This window comes from Quercus lobata, chromosome 12 (genome assembly GCF_001633185.2).
Source record: "Quercus lobata isolate SW786 chromosome 12, ValleyOak3.0 Primary Assembly, whole genome shotgun sequence".
NCBI classification, from domain to species: domain Eukaryota; kingdom Viridiplantae; phylum Streptophyta; class Magnoliopsida; order Fagales; family Fagaceae; genus Quercus; species Quercus lobata.
In genome coordinates this window covers 35,945,622-35,964,425 of record NC_044915.1, presented here as the reverse complement: position 1 = coordinate 35,964,425, position 18,804 = coordinate 35,945,622, and the positions used below count along the sequence as shown (strand labels likewise).

Sequence of the window (18,804 nt, the reverse complement as noted above, 5' to 3'; positions counted from 1 at the left end):
TCCCCTAGGTCTTTTTTTATTATATTTTGACCTACATTTATTTTTAAGTACAACAAATCATGACTATGTCACGGTTTGAATTTTAAGTGCAAATGAATTATATTTATTTAAAGTGGGACTTTTTAGGTTTCAACCCAAAAAAGAAAAAGAAAAAGTGGGACATTCAAGATTTTATTACTATCATATGGTATCTGATAAAATTTGTGTCTAAAATCCGTGGTTGTGTCAAGTAGCTATTTTTTTCTTTGTGACAAATGGTTAATTTTTCATTAATTAGTTTAGTCTACTTTAGGGAAAATTTTGTTAGCTATTCTCAGAACTTTAAAATTTTGCTCCAACTAAAATTTTATTTCAATTTGTTTTAAGAAATTCAAAACAAAATTCAAAATCTATTTTAACTATTTTTACCATTTATCATAATTTTATATTTTAATATAATAAAATTTATACTTTACATTCATTCCTTATGCCAAGGAGCTCAATATATGTTTGCATTTTGATATTTTAATTTACATGAAACTCCATTAAAATTTAGTGGCTCATTAAGTTTCGATAATATGTTTATAATATAGTTTATTTTAGTGTTTTTTATAAAATCTTTTTAGTTAGATTAATGTCTCTTTTAATTGTATTTTTTGATTTTTTTCTAAGTAATTTAAAAATTAAATAATTTTTATTTTTAGTATGTGTTAGAAATAAATTCTAAATTTCACTTTAATCACTCGTATTTTTACCCCGGCGAGCTCGTGCAATGTGTCTTGCACTTGTGGCTCAACTTAGTTGTTTTAGAAAAAAGAAAAAGAAAAGTTAAAATATATATATATATATATTTATATACAGAATACTTGTATTTGATCCGAAAAGTTCGGGCATGCATGAAAACCTGCACCAAACACCCGGATTTCCTACCGAATTGGGTAAAACCCGCATAAATTGGGCTGGGTCAGGCAAGTTACCCATTTTCCAATAGGTTTGGTCATCCCTATTACTGCTAGTTCAATTAAAAATTCAGTCATTAACTTTGGTAATGACTAGTGTAATACATAACATCATGTTGTTGTTGAGTACGATTTTCAATAAGATTTATGGAATGAATAAATATAATATGTATCAGTATTACTTTTCAACATTCATGTCAGTTTGTGAAGAAAAACTTATAATCTTCCAAGAATTGTTCAATTAGAATACGAGATGACTTTTTTCTCAGTTTAGAACACTTTATTAACTTTCAAAGGAACCCCATTTCCTTGTATCATCCAATCCAAATCATGAATTTGAATTCCATGTACGATTTGGTGTGAACCATTTAATTTTACCGATAGTAGTTGGGTCTCCCATAATCCTTTCTTTGTCATTAAATTATTGAGCTCAAAAAAATGCAGACGACTAGAACATAACAAATGTAAGGGGAGGATGGCATGGCATGGCATAGATGAACCTAACCCCCAACTACAAGCCAACCTCATGCAAAATTAATACCCCCATCCCCAAGTCCTTATTTTATTAAACAAAATTCCACCTACAACATCTTATCCCAATCAATACGTTATTTATTGACCTCACTTTCCAATAAAACAAAAACAAAAATGTATCACGTAATAGATATTATAAAGAAACTATAGAGAAAGATAAAATAAGTAGATAGAATTCATGTCACAATTTTTGTCACAATCTTAGGGTGATTAAGATGAAATGGCCGACAGTTTCTCATAATCTGCTATGTTAAAAGTGTAATACAAAAATTATACGAGAACTCAAAGAAGATACTAGTTATAACTTAAAAATAAAAATAAAAATCTAAACCATCGCTTTTAGAAGAAGAAAAAGAAAAAAAAGTAGGAAGAGTATGAGGAGTAGGGGCTTGAAATGTGACTCATCTAATAATAGGAGGAAGGGTTGGTCGACTACACCACCCAACCCACAGTCAAGACCAACTTCTTAGAAAATTGATTCATTCATATGATGTAATGTGTGGGTTTTTTTTTTTTTTTTGTCGATGTAAAAAAGAATTTGGTTTCTTTCATGTATTCTATTGGTTAACCCAAAAATTAGTTTTAAGAGAGAGAGAGAGAGAGAGGGAAAATGACCCGTTTGAGTCGTTTATGGTTTTGGACCCGCATGATTTGAGAGAAGAGGAGGGGGTAGCTGGGAACTACTACAACTATAAACGAGAGTGGTGTGGCAGTGGCAGATACCACGTGCAGCTCTCATTAAAGCTAATTTAGTCCTTTAAGGTCTCAACTCCGGTCCAGAAACCAAACCAACCTCTCTCTCTCTCTCTATTTCTCTCTGTCTCTGTCTCTGTCTCTCTGCAATTCATTGTGTTGCTAGTGCATGATCACATTTATATGCACAAACCCAATAATTCCGGGTCTTTGTTTTTTCATAATTCCGTTTCTTCATTTGCAATGCTTGATACCCAGAAAGCAATTTGAAGCTAATTGATCACAGCTATAAAAAATTTCAGCTGCTGTTACCTATTTTTCCAAGGTCTGTGGCCCATTTCTTTCTTGTCTTCTTTATGAATTCTCTCCTGGGTAGTTATAATTGTATCTTTTAAGTCTGATTTGGGTATTGGGTCTATCTCTTTTTGGCTATGTTATTGGTGTTTCAGGAAGAGAAAGCTAACCGCTTCATTATAGTTTGGAGTTGGTTATGAAATTTTTGTCAGTTGGTGTGGACTTGGGAATCTATATTTACTACCTTTTTGAGGTCCTATGTTGTTAGAAATGCGTTTTTTATCATTTGGTTGGTGCTCTTTTCGTTGCAATCGATATTTATTTGATACTGCATCTGAGGAACTTTTGCCTTATGGTGTGTTTGTTTGCTCAGAAGTAGAATTGGATATATAATTAATGGAACAATGGATTTGGGATTGCGTGTACTCATGTATATTCTGAGTTTACTGGAAAAGGTTAACGGTGAAAGGAAGAGTTCCTAATGCCACAATATTAGTCCAATTATTTGCAGCCAAACGCATCCTTAGCTCACTTAGTGTATTTTTTTTTTTTTTGTTAATATTTTCTACTAAATTGGACTTAATTTAGAAAATTTTGGTAGATTTTGTTGTTCACTTGAATTTGATTCCCTGGAAGAAACAAGTCAATTATGGAAGGCCTAGTGATTATTAGAGTAGCTTTTCTTCCAAATTTGTCTGCATAAGTTTGTTGATGGACTTATGCTAGGGATTCTAAAAATTTTACTACGTAAGTCTTACAAACTCACACCGATCACAAAGAAGTAATTCAGACATTTGTTTATTATATTGTTGAAGTGGCACCATTCACATTCATTGCCATGTCAGTTTGTAGTAAAATTAGTAGTAGCCTTAGCATTTTCCTTGTTGAAGAATGAAGTGATTCATAGAAATTCAATTTGATTCTTACACTTCCAGTCCCCTGAACTGTTGCTTACATATTCTCAGGCAGGGCAACATGTCTGAATCTCAAAGGAGATCCACAATGGCTGGTGTTGGGCGTGTGAATGGGTATGCAAATGGGTTGGTTTCTATCAGGAACCCTGCTACAATATCTGTAGTTGATGAATTCTGCCATGCTCTTGGAGGAAAGAAACCGATCCACAGTATTTTAATTGCAAACAATGGAATGGCAGCTGTCAAGTTTATACGTAGTGTTAGAACATGGGCTTATGAAACATTTGGCACAGAGAAAGCAATCCTGTTGGTAGCCATGGCTACTCCAGAGGACATGAGAATCAATGCAGAACATATTAGAATTGCTGATCAGTTTGTGGAAGTTCCTGGTGGGACCAATAATAATAACTATGCCAATGTCCAACTTATTGTAGAGGTATGTATCATAAACCCTGTGTTGTGCATTTTTTGAGTTTTCCCTTTGTTGATGACTACCATAGTTTTAACAAAAAAGCTAAAATACAAACAATATAGGCACTTTCTAGCTGAAGAAATATGATCACTCTCATTTATTTTAATATTAATTTACACGAAATAATGATGTTTCATGTAGATAAAAAGCATATAATAGCACTGGAGAAGGCTAATTAGTTGAACAAATATGAGGTCTGTATCAAGTAGTTGGGAAGTTGTAATGGATTTTTTTTGGGTAGCTTCTTCTTAGAAATAGTTTAATTGTCCTGGCCAGCAGTTTGATAATTATAGTTAATTAAATTATTCATGAATCAATATTGATGTTTTATTTTTTCCTTATAAATTGTAATTCAATACCCAGATGGCGGAGATAACCCGTGTTGATGCAGTTTGGCCTGGTTGGGGCCATGCATCTGAGAACCCTGAGCTGCCAGATGCGTTGATTGCAAAGGGAATCATATTTCTTGGGCCTCCAGCTACATCTATGGCAGCATTGGGAGATAAGATTGGTTCATCATTGATTGCTCAAGCAGCAGAAGTCCCCACCCTTCCATGGAGTGGCTCACATGTAAACCTTTGTACTCTTTAAAATTGCGCTCTATTATTTATTTGCAAGGTCATTACACATCTAATTTCTGTCTTCCAGGTTAAAACTTCAGCAGCAAGTTGCTTGGAATTAGTTCCAGAAGAAATATATAGGGAAGCATGTGTCTCTACCACAGAGGAAGCAATTGCGAGTTGTCAAGTTGTAGGTTACCCTGCAATGATCAAGGCATCTTGGGGCGGTGGCGGCAAAGGCATAAGAAAGGTTTGCTTCATGCACGATAATAATTAGACAACTTATATAATCTTCCATAACTAATATTTCACAGTATTTTATCCCTTATATTGACAAAGTGTATGTAAGTTATTGGGTATAAGTAAAACTAATTAGTTACTTGTCATGTCAAGGTACTAACTCTACAAGCCTTACTTAACAATGTAACTGAAGTAATTTGCATTGCATGAATTTTCTAGGTTCATAATGATGATGAAGTTAGGGCACTATTCAAGCAAGTTCAGGGTGAAGTTCCGGGCTCGCCCATATTCATAATGAAGCTTGCTTCCCAGGTTAGATAATCTACTGAATTTCAATCTAAATGACCAGAGCTGCTAAAGTCTAGATCATATTCTGATCATCCATTCGGTGATTTGTAATTAGAGCCGGCATTTAGAAGTACAGTTACTATGTGATCAGTATGGAAATGTTGCGGCTTTGCATAGCCGTGATTGCAGTGTTCAAAGGCGGCATCAGAAGGTAAGCTCATTTCTTATATGGAAAATTTAATTTATTGCTTTTTCGGAAGTAAATGGCTTTCTTGTGTTTATTATTACAAATTCATTAATATATGTTACTTTGTCTCTCTTTTTTTCATATTTTTTATCTCCAAGAATTTTTAATGCATGGTGTCATCTTGGGTATATTCTCTTATTGATCTAATTTGGTCTTCTATGTTAAACAGATTATTGAGGAGGGTCCAATTACTGTAGCACCTCTACAAACAGTAAAAAAGCTTGAGCAGGCTGCTAGAAGGTTAGCGAAATGTGTAAACTATGTTGGAGCAGCTACTGTTGAGTATCTCTACAGTATGGAGTCTGGCGAGTACTATTTCTTAGAGCTCAACCCTCGCTTGCAGGTATGTGATATTTGTTCTAACCTTAATTCAGGTGTATTAGCTGTCATTCTTATGAATTCTTTATATTCTCCTTTTGAATTTTTTTAATGGAGTGCTATTTTGCAACAGATATCTGATGCATAGACCCAAAATAGATATAAAACCATTGTGAGCCTTCTGGCAGTTAAGAGAATCTACTAAAATAATTTTTTGTGCTAACACAATTTAGGCCATATAACCTCTTGCAAGCGGTTTAAGTGCCCATTTGGGATTGCTGTAGAGAGTAAAGCCTTAAGCTGTAGAGCTTTTTTGATAAAGAGCTTAAACTGTAAAGCTCTTTTGCATTTGGAGCAATTGAAAAACTACAATGATAAAGTGCTTTGAATTTGTTACACCAGTTTGGTAACCAAATTGATAAAGAATTTTAGATGTGAGAAATGACAAAAGAAGACATAATAAAAGTGTTTTTTTATTCTCATAATTGAACTTGATTAATATTATTTTCCTATATTAATTGTTATTATTACGGTCTCTCTCTCTCGCTCTCAAAATGGGTGGGCATCGGGTGTTATTTTGATAAATATGCATAAGCATTTCTTCCATCCTTTAGTTTTATTAAAAGTTGGAACAATGTACAAAAGAGTTGTAATGCTAAAGCTTGGAATTCCCAGATTTCTTTTCCCCAGCTTTAAGGGGGGAGAAAAGCTCTTTAGCAAAATTGCCAAATGGGTGAAATTTTTTGCTAAAGAGCTTTAAGCCCCCCTTAACGCTCCTTTTCTCCCCTCTTAATGCAATGCTAAACACACCCTGCTATCCTTATAAGAGGTTCATCTGGATGTTTAAAGCACGGGAACCTACATTGATGATGCTATCATGTCTCACTTAATAAGCACAGCTTAATGTCCTATAAATTTTTCCTGATATAGGTGGAGCACCCTGTGACTGAGTGGATTGCTGAAGTCAATCTACCAGCAGCCCAAGTTGCAGTTGGAATGGGCATCCCTCTCTGGCAGATTCCTGGTATGATCTTACTGTATTTCAGAATTTCTTCAAGTTTTATTTCTCCACCATCAACTTAAAGTTTTTCACCTTCTGTGTTCATGTAACTTATTTGATTAGAGATAAGGAGATTTTATGGAAAGGAATATGGCGGAGGATATGATGCTTGGAGGAAAACGTCAGCTCTTGCCACCCCATTTGATTTTGACAAGGCAGAGTCTACAAGGCCAAAAGGTCATTGCGTAGCTGTGCGTGTAACAAGTGAGGACCCAGATGATGGTTTTAAGCCTACAAGTGGGAAAGTACAGGTTAGCCTCCAAGGTTCATGGTAGTCTCAGTTTGAGTATTTATTTCCTCATATTAAAAACCTGTATTGAGTTTTACACTTTGCACAGGAGTTGAGTTTTAAAAGTAAACCAAATGTGTGGGCATACTTCTCTGTTAAGGTAAATTTTTATTGTCTAATTGTGTGTGGACTTATCTTCAAAGTTTCAGACTGAATTGTGATTGACATTGTGATTTACAGTCTGGAGGAGGAATTCATGAATTCTCAGATTCTCAGTTTGGTAAGTATTAACTAATGAATGGTGTGAGTATTTGATAATTTTGATTATCTAAAATCAAGATATAACAAACAAAAAATGGCTCATGTTGAATTTAAATTATTCTGTGTCTGATCCTCCACACTGCTTGAGTAATTTTTTTCTCTTTTAAGGCCACTATGTTGGGGAAATATATAAAATCCTCATACCTTGAGTTGCTTCAGTAGATCTTTGAAGTCTGTTTAATGACTAATGAAAGGCCTGCAGATTGAGTGTTTCCACAGTAACTTTTAATGCTGTTCATTGACTCATTAATGTTGTAATTTAGATATGGACCAACTTTATCCTCAATGAAGGTATTCAATTGTGTTACTTATTTGTAACTTGTAATTCTAAACAGTGGCTATCTTTCTAGCATAGGATATATTGTGTACATAAGTATTCCAATGTATGTATCTATTTTTGTCATAAGAGTGTCTATTGCTAAAATCCTTGAGTCATATCTCAGGACATGTTTTTGCATTTGGGGAGTCCAGAGCTCTAGCTATTGCAAACATGGTGCTTGGTCTGAAGGAGATTCAAATTCGGGGAGAGATTCGAACCAATGTTGATTATACAATTGATCTTTTACATGTAAACTTCTCACTTATTGACTACCCATCCTATCCATCCTAAAAGAAAAATAAAGGAAACATTCTAACAGTAGTAAAAATGTTGTGCAGGCTTCAGATTACAGAGAAAATAAAATCCACACCGGCTGGTTGGACAGTAGAATTGCTATGCGAGTTAGAGCAGAAAGGCCTCCTTGGTATCTGTCCGTTGTTGGAGGAGCTCTGTTTGTAAGCACAACTATTTTGTTTTATTTTCTGGTTTCTAGAGGTGTCATGCCATAGAATAAGATGGCTTATGTTTTCTACTATGTCCAACTCAGAAAGCATCTTCAAGCAGTGCAGCTGTGGTTTCAGATTACATTGGTTATCTTGAGAAGGGGCAAATCCCACCCAAGGTATTGCAATAAATAATACTTATTAAGGGTCCTAATTCTGGTGTCATGTTAACTAATTCTGATTTGTATTTATCTTTGCCGATCCTTGTTGCAGCATATGTCACTTGTCCACTCTCAAGCGTCCTTGAACATTGAAGGAAGCAAATATACGGTATATGCACCATTGTAAAGGAATCCTTTATCATGTCAATAATTTTGTAGACTTTTGTTTCATAGGGATGATTAATATATTTTACCAACATGGTGGACATCTGTTTCTAGATTGACATGGTTAGGGGGGGACCAGGAAGCTATAGATTGAGGATGAATGATTCGGAGATTGAAGCAGAGATTCATACTTTACGTGATGGAGGTTTATTGATGCAGGCAAGTTTTTTCTTTAGAACATGTTTGTATTTATTGCTACTAGCTACATGGGTCTTTATGCTCTTGCTTGTAGCTGTTTATATTTAGATTGTGTATGTATGAGCATGCTCAAAGGAAGCCAATAAGATATGCAAACTCTTAGTATTTTGACATTTTGTGAATGTAATCACACATCATAAACTTGTTTCGAAGTTGACAAATATATGTCTGTAAATTTGTGTGTGTGAGTCTGTCTTATGTCAAATATATCTGTTTTTTATGTGTGTGTGTGGATCCTTTTAACCTGGCTTTGTAATGTACATTTATAGTTGCTTTTGCACAAAGAATGTTCCCCTTATTTATCAGTTTCTGCAAATGGATATGTCTTTTGGACTTGGGAAGGTGCTATTTTATGAACCACATGAACTTAGCTCTAAAATGAATCAGTGCATCACATCAGAAGTATTAGGCAAGACAGCTTTCTATGTGTTAAAATTGATTGACTACTATATATGGTTAACTAGGTTCCTCTTGATAGAAGCAGCACCATATTAAAAAACCCACAATTCTTGTGTCAATATGTGACAGTACTATGTTTACTTGATAAGACTTGTCTAGATTGCAGTGATGCTATGCATCCAATTCATGGGTTAAACTCATCCATATCTTGACAAAGAGAAAAATTTTCTTTCTTAATCTACTAAGCCAAAACCTATTCTCTTATTCTATTATTTGTGTGGTGAAGGAAGATTATTTCATTACAGGCTAATAAATGGGTTTGGAGGTCGGTCTACCGTGGTGGGCCTTGCAGTTAAAGTGGTCTTTTATTATATTTCATATTTCCAACATTTCAGAAGTGTGACTGGTAGCTCCATCTTTTTTACAGTTGGATGGAAACAGTCATGTTATATATGCAGAGGAAGAAGCAGCTGGAACTCGCCTTCTCATTGATGGAAGGACTTGCTTACTTCAGGTACCCCCAATATTTTCTTCCCTCATGTCCTACCTTTTCTTTCCTCTTCTACAAGCATGGTGAGATTAATTATTATTCTTTGTTATATCCAGAATGATCATGATCCATCTAAGTTAATAGCAGAAACACCATGCAAACTGCTGAGGTATCTGGTTGTGGATGGTAGTCATATCGATGCTGACACACCTTATGCAGAGGTTGAGGTTATGAAGATGTGTATGCCTCTTCTTTCACCTGCTTCTGGACTTGTCCACTTCAAAATGTCAGAAGGTCAAGCTATGCAGGTAAATCATGTTCAACAGAAGAAGTATGAAATATTCAATTTTGACAGAAGTTAAGAATTCACTTTTTTGTAGGCTGGTGAACTTATAGCTAGGCTTGATCTAGATGATCCTTCAGCTGTAAGAAAAGCAGAGCCTTTCCATGGAAGCTTCCCAGTCCTGGGGCCTCCAACTGCAATTTCTGGTAAAGTTCATCAGAGATGCGCTGCAAGTATAAATGCAGCCCTGATGATTCTTGCAGGTTATGAGCACGACATAGATGAAGTAAGTACCATTTTTCCCTGTTTCCATCATGATTTAGAGCTTTTAACAATATTCTGAATCCATAATTCATTCCTTTATGTTTTGAGTTCTGAGCTTTGGCGTCATGCACATGAGAATATTCTATTATCTCATTTATTAGACTGTGTTACTACTACTTATCTATACTAAACTTGTCTCAAGACCAGTCTTATCAAATGGTTTGATTATCTCAGGTTGTGCAAAACTTGCTCAATTGCCTTGATAGTCCTGAACTCCCTTTCCTTCAATGGCAAGAATGCTTGGCTGTTCTGGCAACCCGCCTCCCAAAAGATCTCAAGACTGAGGTAATAACTATCTTTTAGGTCTCCTATACAGTTTTATGCTCACATAGTGACTGTACTATAGTTTTCTCTCACCCATGTAAAATTTTCAGTTGGAATCAAAATTTAAGGCGTTCGAGGGGATTTCAAGCTCCCAGAATGTTGATTTCCCTGCCAAATTATTACGAGCTGTTTTGGAAGTGAGTTTTACTATTTCAAATTCCTTATATTAACGTTCATGTTCTTTTCCTTAAATTGTAATACACTAAAGTTATGTGCCCTTTGTGGCAGGCCCATCTATCTTCCTGTCCTGATAAAGAAAAGGGAGCCCAAGAAAGGCTGGTTGAACCTTTGATGAGTCTCGTGAAGTCTTACGAGGGTGGAAGAGAGAGTCATGCCCGTGTTATTGTTCAGTCGCTTTTTGAAGAGTATTTGTCAGTTGAAGAATTGTTCAGTGACAATATCCAGGTAAATTTGTCAGTATGGAACACAAATTGTTCTTCAATGTTAAAAATGATAATGCCTTATGTTTTGCTGCATATTAATAGTGCCAACACCAATATTATATGGCTTGCTATAAATATTCCCGGCTTTGATTGAAGCATTAGAATTTTAATTTCAAAGCTTCTAATTATATTCTTTGTCTGCTCTCCCAGAGCCTTTGTTGTTCTTTTACGTATTGTGATGTCCCAACTTGAATTGTCTGACTGGATTCTGGTTTTCCTTATATTAAATAAATTCCTCAATTGTTGTCTTCTTATCTTTTCATATCTCCTAGATTAAGCAAAATATGCTCATTGACCATTTATAATACTCTCTTTTAACAACAAAGACTTTGTCCCAAAAATAAGAAATGGCTACAACAAATTTCTTTTTTCTTATAGTACACTCTTTATTCTTCTTCTTCTTCTTCTTTTGCTACTTTCATAACTCCATCAATAAGTATATTTTCACTGTGCTCTTATAATTTGAACATTGGTTTGAATTCACAACAATTTTTTGGTTATCTTGAAACCTTTTGAATTTGGATTGATGCTCACTAGTGAAATTCATCTTGAAGTCTAGTCCATATACCTTCAAGCTTGTTCTTTAGCCCTTAAACTAATTATTAATTCTTGCAAAGCCAAAAATGTCAGGAACTTAGGGTGTGATTCCACAAATTTGAATTTTTTTTATTCATTATTTGCTACTTAGAATTTTCATTTACAATTGCTTGTCCAGGCTGATGTAATTGAACGTCTTCGACTTCAATACAAGAAAGATCTTTTGAAGGTTGTGGACATTGTGCTTTCTCATCAGGTACTAATTATAACATGCTCGGCTGTCTTGCCCTTGTATTTTGATTTTCCATAACATTATTTGTAATTGTACCACATGTTTTTGTTTGCTTGCAGGGTGTCAGGATTAAAAACAAGCTGATACTACGACTAATGGAACAACTTGTTTACCCTAATCCTGCTGCATACAGGGATACACTAATCCGGTTCTCTGCGCTAAACCATACAAATTATTCTGAGGTTGGGCTTTCATAGAGTTATTCAAGCATAAACAATTAACTTTAAGATGTATTTGTCTATGCTCAACCATTTTAGAATGTAAAGAATCACTTTTTACTCTCCCATGGGGAGAGGATTATTGTTTTCTCTTGTTGGTTGATCTTCCCTTACGACATTTTGCAGTGATAATTGTTTTTTTCCATTTACCAGAGTAGTTTATTTTTTAACATTTAAGCAGAGTCCTTATACCCTTGTTTATGCAGTTGGCACTAAAGGCAAGTCAACTGCTGGAACAAACCAAACTGAGTGAACTTCGTTCCAGCATAGCTAGAAGTCTTTCTGAATTAGAGATGTTTACCGAGGATGGTGAAAATATGGATACTCCCAAAAGGAAAAGTGCCATTAATGAAAGAATGGAGGATCTTGTGAGTGCTCCTTTGGCAGTTGAAGATGCCCTTGTAGGTCTATTTGATCACGGTGATCACACCCTTCAAAGGCGGGTTGTGGAGACTTATGTTCGTAGGCTGTACCAGGTATGATTTAAGCTCTTGTAACTGTGAACTTATTTTCATTTTTTTTCAATGATTTTCTCGATTAACTCTTTGTTTATCTGTTATCAGCCCTATCTTGTAAAGGGGAGTGTAAGGATGCAGTGGCACAGATCTGGTCTTATTGCTTCGTGGGAGTTTTTAGAGGAGCACATTGCGAGAAAGAATGGGACTGAGGATCTAATGTCTGAGCAACCACTGGTTGAGAAACATAGAGAGCGAAAATGGGGGGCCATGGTTATTATCAAATCACTCCAATTTCTTCCATCAATTATTGATGCTGCACTGAAGGAAACAACCCATAACCTTAATGAAGCAGCTCCAAATGGATCAGTAGAACCTGCTAACTTTGGTAATATGATGCATATTGCATTGGTGGGCATCAACAATCAGATGAGTTTACTTCAGGATAGGTAGTGTAACGCCCTTTGTACTTGCACTAAAATCTGTTACCTTAAAATGTAAATGGTAATATATTTATGTATCATGTAGGTACTGAAAGTTCATTTAGGATTAATGGGCTAGCAATAGCATTGCTGCATATTTGTTCAAAATCTGATAATACCTTATTGACTTTGAATTGAATTCATGTATAATTTAGACCACTTGACTGCCCTATCCTGAATAACAAGCAATGGCTGAGAGGTTTTTCGCCCTCTCTTCTATTTTTTTTTTCTTCTTCTTCATGCCCCTTTATTCTTTCTTCATGTCAAACATGTGCCAGATAGACAAAGTTTCAGACTTTCAGTCTGGTGATTAGAACCTTTTGATATAAAAGTGTCCCTTCTGAACTAGAATTATCTCTTGATGCTTTACAGTGGTGATGAAGATCAGGCTCAAGAGAGAATTAACAAGTTAGCCAAAATACTTAAAGAGAAAGAAGTAGGCTCTAGCCTACGAACTGCAGGTGTTGGGGTAATAAGCTGTATCATACAGAGGGATGAAGGGCGAGCCCCTATGAGGCACTCCTTCCACTGGTCAGCAGAAAAGTTATATTACGAGGAAGAGCCTCTATTGCGTCACCTGGAGCCACCTCTATCCATTTACCTTGAATTGGTTAGTAAATATCTGGTTCAGCCCTCTGTATATAGTTAAAAATTGAAAAAGAAAACACATAAATTCCCCATGGACTTTTGTCTGATAAATTATCAACTTCTGATTTGATCCAGGACAAGCTTAAAGGCTATGAAAATATACAGTATACCCCATCCCGGGACCGTCAATGGCATTTGTACTCTGTTGTGGACAAGCCACTACCAATCCAAAGAATGTTCCTCAGAACATTTGTAAGACAGTCTACATCAAATGAAGGGCTTACATCATATCAACGGTTGGACACACAAACAACACTTAGCCAATGGGCTATGTCTTTTACTTCAAGGAGTATTTTGAGGTCCTTAATGGCTGCAATGGAGGAGTTAGAACTTAATGCACACAATGCTACACTCAAATCTGACCATGCCCATATGTACCTTTATATTGTACGCGAGCAGCAAATAAGTGATCTTGTGCCTTACCCCAAGTAATTATATCTATCTTCCTATTCATTGTCTTTTCTTCCAGAATAAGATGGTGAAATTCCTTTCTGGGGTCTTACAATTAAGATATTGTTGCCAGGGGAGTTGACATAGGTGCTGAGCAAGAAGAAAGTGCTGTGGAGGTGATCTTGAAGGAGCTGGCACATGAAATTCATGCATCTGTAGGTGTAAGAATGCATAGGTTAGGAGTTTGTGAGTGGGAAGTGAAGCTTTGGATAGCATCTCCTGGACCAGCAAATGGTGCTTGGAGGGTTGTGGTGACAAATGTGACCGGTCACACCTGCACCGTACATGTAAGTGTGTATATTATTTACAGTTTTCTAAGAAAAGGTTTCCACCCAGAAATGCTTTTCGAATGCCAAGTATGTAAAAGTTGGATTGCAAAAGCATACTAGATACTGACCCATATAGGTATCAGTGATTACCATCACTGATCAAACTCAGATTGATCATAGACCTTAAGTTTCTCTTATGGATCATTTCATTATCTAGTATTTATAAAGATGTAATTGACAAATAGATCCATGGTTGGAATCAGCAGTAAGAATTTAACAATCCCATGTGTTGGTTTGTATGATCTGATTAATGTAACATATTGGGGATGCCTGACCAACTGAATGGTTATGTTTGTCATGTTAGACCTGGTTAAAATCCTTTGGCCGAAAGGATAATCAAAAAATTTGCTAGAAGCATACCTTTCTATGAAAACCAAATCTCCTGAACACTGATTGGACAGTACTTATCCATTCCAATAATGTATTTTGCTTATATTCTATGGATGAATTTAAGAACCGTATGAAAAGCATGATCTACAATAGGAAGGACAACATTAATGTGTATACAAAGGTAGTCAAGGGTAGTTTGGCTTCATCAGTGTTGATAGTCCAGAAAATAGTATATCATGTAGTAACATTCATATATTTGGGATATTATATTTACAGATTTAGTAAATTCAATGGTAATAGAAATGTTCATGTGTTAATTAAATATCTAGATTTAGTGAGATTTTCCATAAATTGTTATTATATTGTTGTTCGATACAATATTCAGATATATCGAGAACTAGAGGATACCAGCGCACACAGAGAGGTCTACCATTCAGTCTCTGATTGGGGTCCTCTGCATGGTGTAGCAGTGAATGCACAATATCAGCCTTTGGGAACTCTTGATCGAAAACGTCTTTTGGCCAGGAGAAGCAGCACCACTTACTGCTATGATTTTCCACTGGTGAGCACCATGCTATGAATATAACACTAATTTTGGTAGCTTTGTCCTCTCTCTGTCTCTCGTCCCCATTTTGCAAAGATATAGGAAGCAGATCAAATGTTTACCTGAAAAATGTTGCTTGCAGGCATTTGAGACGGCCTTGGAACAGTCATGGGCATCCCAATTTCCAGGTTCTAAGAAAGCAAAGGATAAAGTTCTGAGAGTCACAGAACTCAAATTTGCTGACCAAAGAGGTGCTTGGGGTACTCCTCTTGTTCCTGTGGAGCGTCTACCTGCCCTCAATGATGTTGGCATGGTAGCCTGGTCCATGGAGATGTCTACCCCTGAGTTCCCTTCTGGAAGGACGATACTGGTTGTAGCAAATGATGTGACATTCAAAGCTGGTTCTTTTGGCCCAAGAGAGGATGCATTCTTCCTTGCAGTAACTGATCTTGCTTGCACTAAGAAACTACCGTTAATTTATTTGGCAGCAAACTCTGGCGCCCGTATTGGGGTAGCTGATGAAGTCAAAACCTGCTTTAAAGTTGGTTGGTCTGATGAATCAAGCCCTGAGCGTGGTTTTCAGTATGTATATTTAACCCCCAAGGATTATGCTCGGATTGGATCATCTGTAATAGCACATGAAATAAAGCTGGCCAGCGGGGAAATCAGATGGGTTGTAGATACCATTGTGGGGAAGGAGGATGGCTTGGGGGTTGAGAACTTAACTGGAAGTGGGGCCATTGCTGGGGCATATTCAAGGGCATACAAGGAAACATTTACCTTAACATATGTGACTGGCAGAACTGTTGGAATAGGTGCTTATCTAGCTCGGCTTGGGATGCGGTGCATACAGAGGCTTGATCAGCCCATAATTCTAACTGGTTTCTCTGCACTAAACAAGCTTCTGGGCCGGGAAGTATACAGCTCACACATGCAACTTGGTGGACCCAAAATTATGGCAACGAATGGGGTTGTTCATCTAACAGTTTCAGATGATCTTGAAGGTATATCAGCTATCTTGAAGTGGCTAAGCTATATTCCTCCCCATGTAGGTGGTGCACTTCCCATTCTGAGTCCATCAGATCCTCCAGAAAGGCCTGTTGAGTACCTCCCTGAAAACTCTTGTGATCCACGTGCGGCTATTTCTGGTGCTTTGGATGGTAGTGGAAAGTGGATGGGAGGTATCTTTGACAAGGACAGCTTTGTTGAGACTTTAGAAGGCTGGGCAAGAACAGTAGTTACAGGAAGGGCTAAGCTTGGAGGGATCCCTGTAGGGATAGTTGCTGTTGAGACACAGACAGTCATGCAAGTTATACCTGCTGACCCAGGCCAGCTTGATTCACATGAGAGGGTTGTCCCTCAGGCTGGACAGGTATGGTTTCCTGATTCTGCAAGTAAGACAGCCCAAGCATTGTTGGATTTCAACAGAGAAGAGCTCCCACTTTTTATTCTTGCCAACTGGAGAGGCTTTTCAGGTGGGCAGAGGGATCTTTTTGAAGGAATCCTTCAGGCTGGATCAACCATTGTTGAGAATCTTAGAACATACAAGCAGCCCGTTTTTGTATACATTCCAATGATGGGTGAGCTTCGTGGTGGGGCATGGGTGGTTGTAGACAGTCGGATCAATTCAGACCACATTGAAATGTATGCTGATCGAACAGCTAAAGGTAATGTCCTCGAGCCAGAAGGAATGATTGAGATAAAATTTAGAACAAAGGAGCTGCTGGAGTGCATGGGTAGGCTTGATCAACAACTGATTAATCTGAAGGCAAAACTTCAGGAAGCCAGGATCAGCACTAGGGCCCATGGGATGGTTGAATCTCTACAGCAACAAATACAAACCCGTGAGAAGCAGCTTTTGCCTGTGTACACCCAGATAGCCACCAAATTTGCTGAACTACATGATACTTCACTGAGAATGGCTGCAAAACAGGTTATTAGAGAAGTTGTGGACTGGGCAAACTCTCGTTCTTTCTTCTACAGGAGATTGCGTAGGAGAATTGCTGAAGAGTCACTGGTCAAGACTGTAACTAATGCTGCTGGTGACCAACTGTCTCATAAATCCTCATTGGACTTGATCAAGAACTGGTTTTTGGACTCTACTATTGCAAAAGGCAGAGAAGATGCTTGGGTAGATGATGAAGCTTTCTTTAGATGGAAGGATGATACAGGCAATTATGAGGATAAACTTAAGCAGTTACGGGTCCAGAAGGTATTGCTTCAATTAACAAATATTGGTGACTCAATTTCAGATTTGCAAGCCCTACCTCAAGGACTTGCTGCCCTTCTAAGCAATGTAAGCCATCAAATAAACATTTCTTGTTCCCAAAGCATTTTTGTTTATATCATCAAAGAATTTGTGACCTGAGGGTGATTATTTGAAATCATTGCAGGTGGAGCCAACAAGTCGTGCACATTTAATTGAAGAACTTCGCAAGGTGCTTGGTTAAAAGAAAAAAGAAAAATGAAAAAAAGTGCTTTACAAGTGATTGTGGTCTTGCAATTGCTGGTGCCATTGCTTCTTGAATCCCAGTAACATCTTGATAGCTTGATGTATGTTGATTATCAGCCTTTACTAATTGTTAAAATCCAACTGCTACTATCCTACCCTATAGGTTAACGATTTTGTTGGTTATATGGAACTTCACCATAAATTGAAGGTGGAGGAGGAACTATAGGTACCAGTTTCATTGGTCTGCACATAGTGTAAATTTTGCTATTCTTTTGTAGTAGAATGTAGCCAATATATTTCGACAGTTAGAGGACCAGCTTTTGTAGGTTCAGTATCATTGGTGCCCTTCATGACTGATCTAACTTAGCTTATATTTAAATAATTATGTAATTATTATCTCTGAAATTGCTAATTCACTCTATAAGTGAATGCGAATTCATGAGGACTCTTTATCTATTGGAAAATAATAATAAAAGAAAATTCATGACGACACTAATAACTAATAAGATATCTTATTTCCCTTGCTCATCTTGTTATATATGTTGAAGAGCAATGTTACAGGCAAAAAATTTTACCACATTTTTCACAATAGTTGAGTTGGCAAGTTATTATTAGTTTTTATTTGCAATCACTATTGATCTCACTTTTTTATCTACCATTCTATTTTCTTAGAAAATGAAGTGGGGGGGGGGGGGGATTGAAGAACTTTACATATGCTAGTTATTTCTAGATAATTTAACATAGGGTTTGATTTGGATCCAATATTGTCATTGAACTTGACATGACTCGTGTTCAAAATTGAAAATGAAAAAAACAAAAATGGATTCACAAATTCTAGCCACAATATTGGTCATGCCAAATAAACAACATCTGTGAACCATAACACTCTCTTTAGTCTAAATGGATACATAACCTCTCTCAACACATGAATATGCCTTGTCAAACAAAAATCCATCTTTATAAATTTTTTATATATTAAAAATAATATTAAAAAAAAACTTCAAAAGAACTATTGAAACTTGTTCTTTTAGACCTTTGTTCTTCACCTTGCGCTTCAAATTTTCTTTCTTCTCTCTTTCCTTTCTCTTATGTTCTTCAAGTTTCTTCTTTTCCTCGTCTTTTTTACGCTTCATCTTCTCTTGTGCTTGTTTCTTCTTTTCATTTTCTTTCTCTTCTTTCCTCTTTCTCTCTTCCTTTTCCTTCCTCTCACTTTCTTCTATTTTTCTTTTCTCCTTCTCTTTGGCCTTCCTTTCCTCTTCCTTCCTCTCTCTCCTTTTGCTTTTCTTTCTTTCTCTTCTCTTTCTCCTTCAATTCTTCCCTGGTTAGTTCTCTCCTGCTCTTGAAACACAT

At 36.5% G+C, this 18,804-nt stretch overlaps 1 protein-coding gene across 1 annotated transcript; it reads left to right on the top strand.

The window, feature by feature from the left end:
- Positions 1–2,081: 2,081 nt before the first annotated feature.
- On the top strand, positions 2,082–17,467 carry LOC115971341 (acetyl-CoA carboxylase 1-like). Its single transcript, XM_031091206.1, has 32 exons — positions 2,082–2,490; positions 3,425–3,809; positions 4,209–4,415; positions 4,494–4,655; positions 4,865–4,957; positions 5,049–5,144; positions 5,350–5,523; positions 6,429–6,522; positions 6,622–6,809; positions 6,897–6,947; positions 7,028–7,067; positions 7,552–7,676; positions 7,766–7,882; positions 7,975–8,049; positions 8,144–8,200; positions 8,311–8,415; positions 9,281–9,367; positions 9,460–9,651; positions 9,724–9,912; positions 10,125–10,235; positions 10,325–10,411; positions 10,503–10,679; positions 11,433–11,510; positions 11,606–11,728; positions 11,971–12,240; positions 12,328–12,668; positions 13,074–13,311; positions 13,425–13,777; positions 13,873–14,086; positions 14,844–15,020; positions 15,145–17,298; positions 17,396–17,467. Exons 2-32 carry the CDS (start codon positions 3,435–3,437, stop codon positions 17,450–17,452), a joined length of 6,807 nt encoding a protein of 2,268 aa, XP_030947066.1. The 5' UTR covers positions 2,082–2,490; positions 3,425–3,434; the 3' UTR covers positions 17,453–17,467.
- The last annotated feature ends 1,337 nt before the right edge of the window (positions 17,468–18,804 follow it).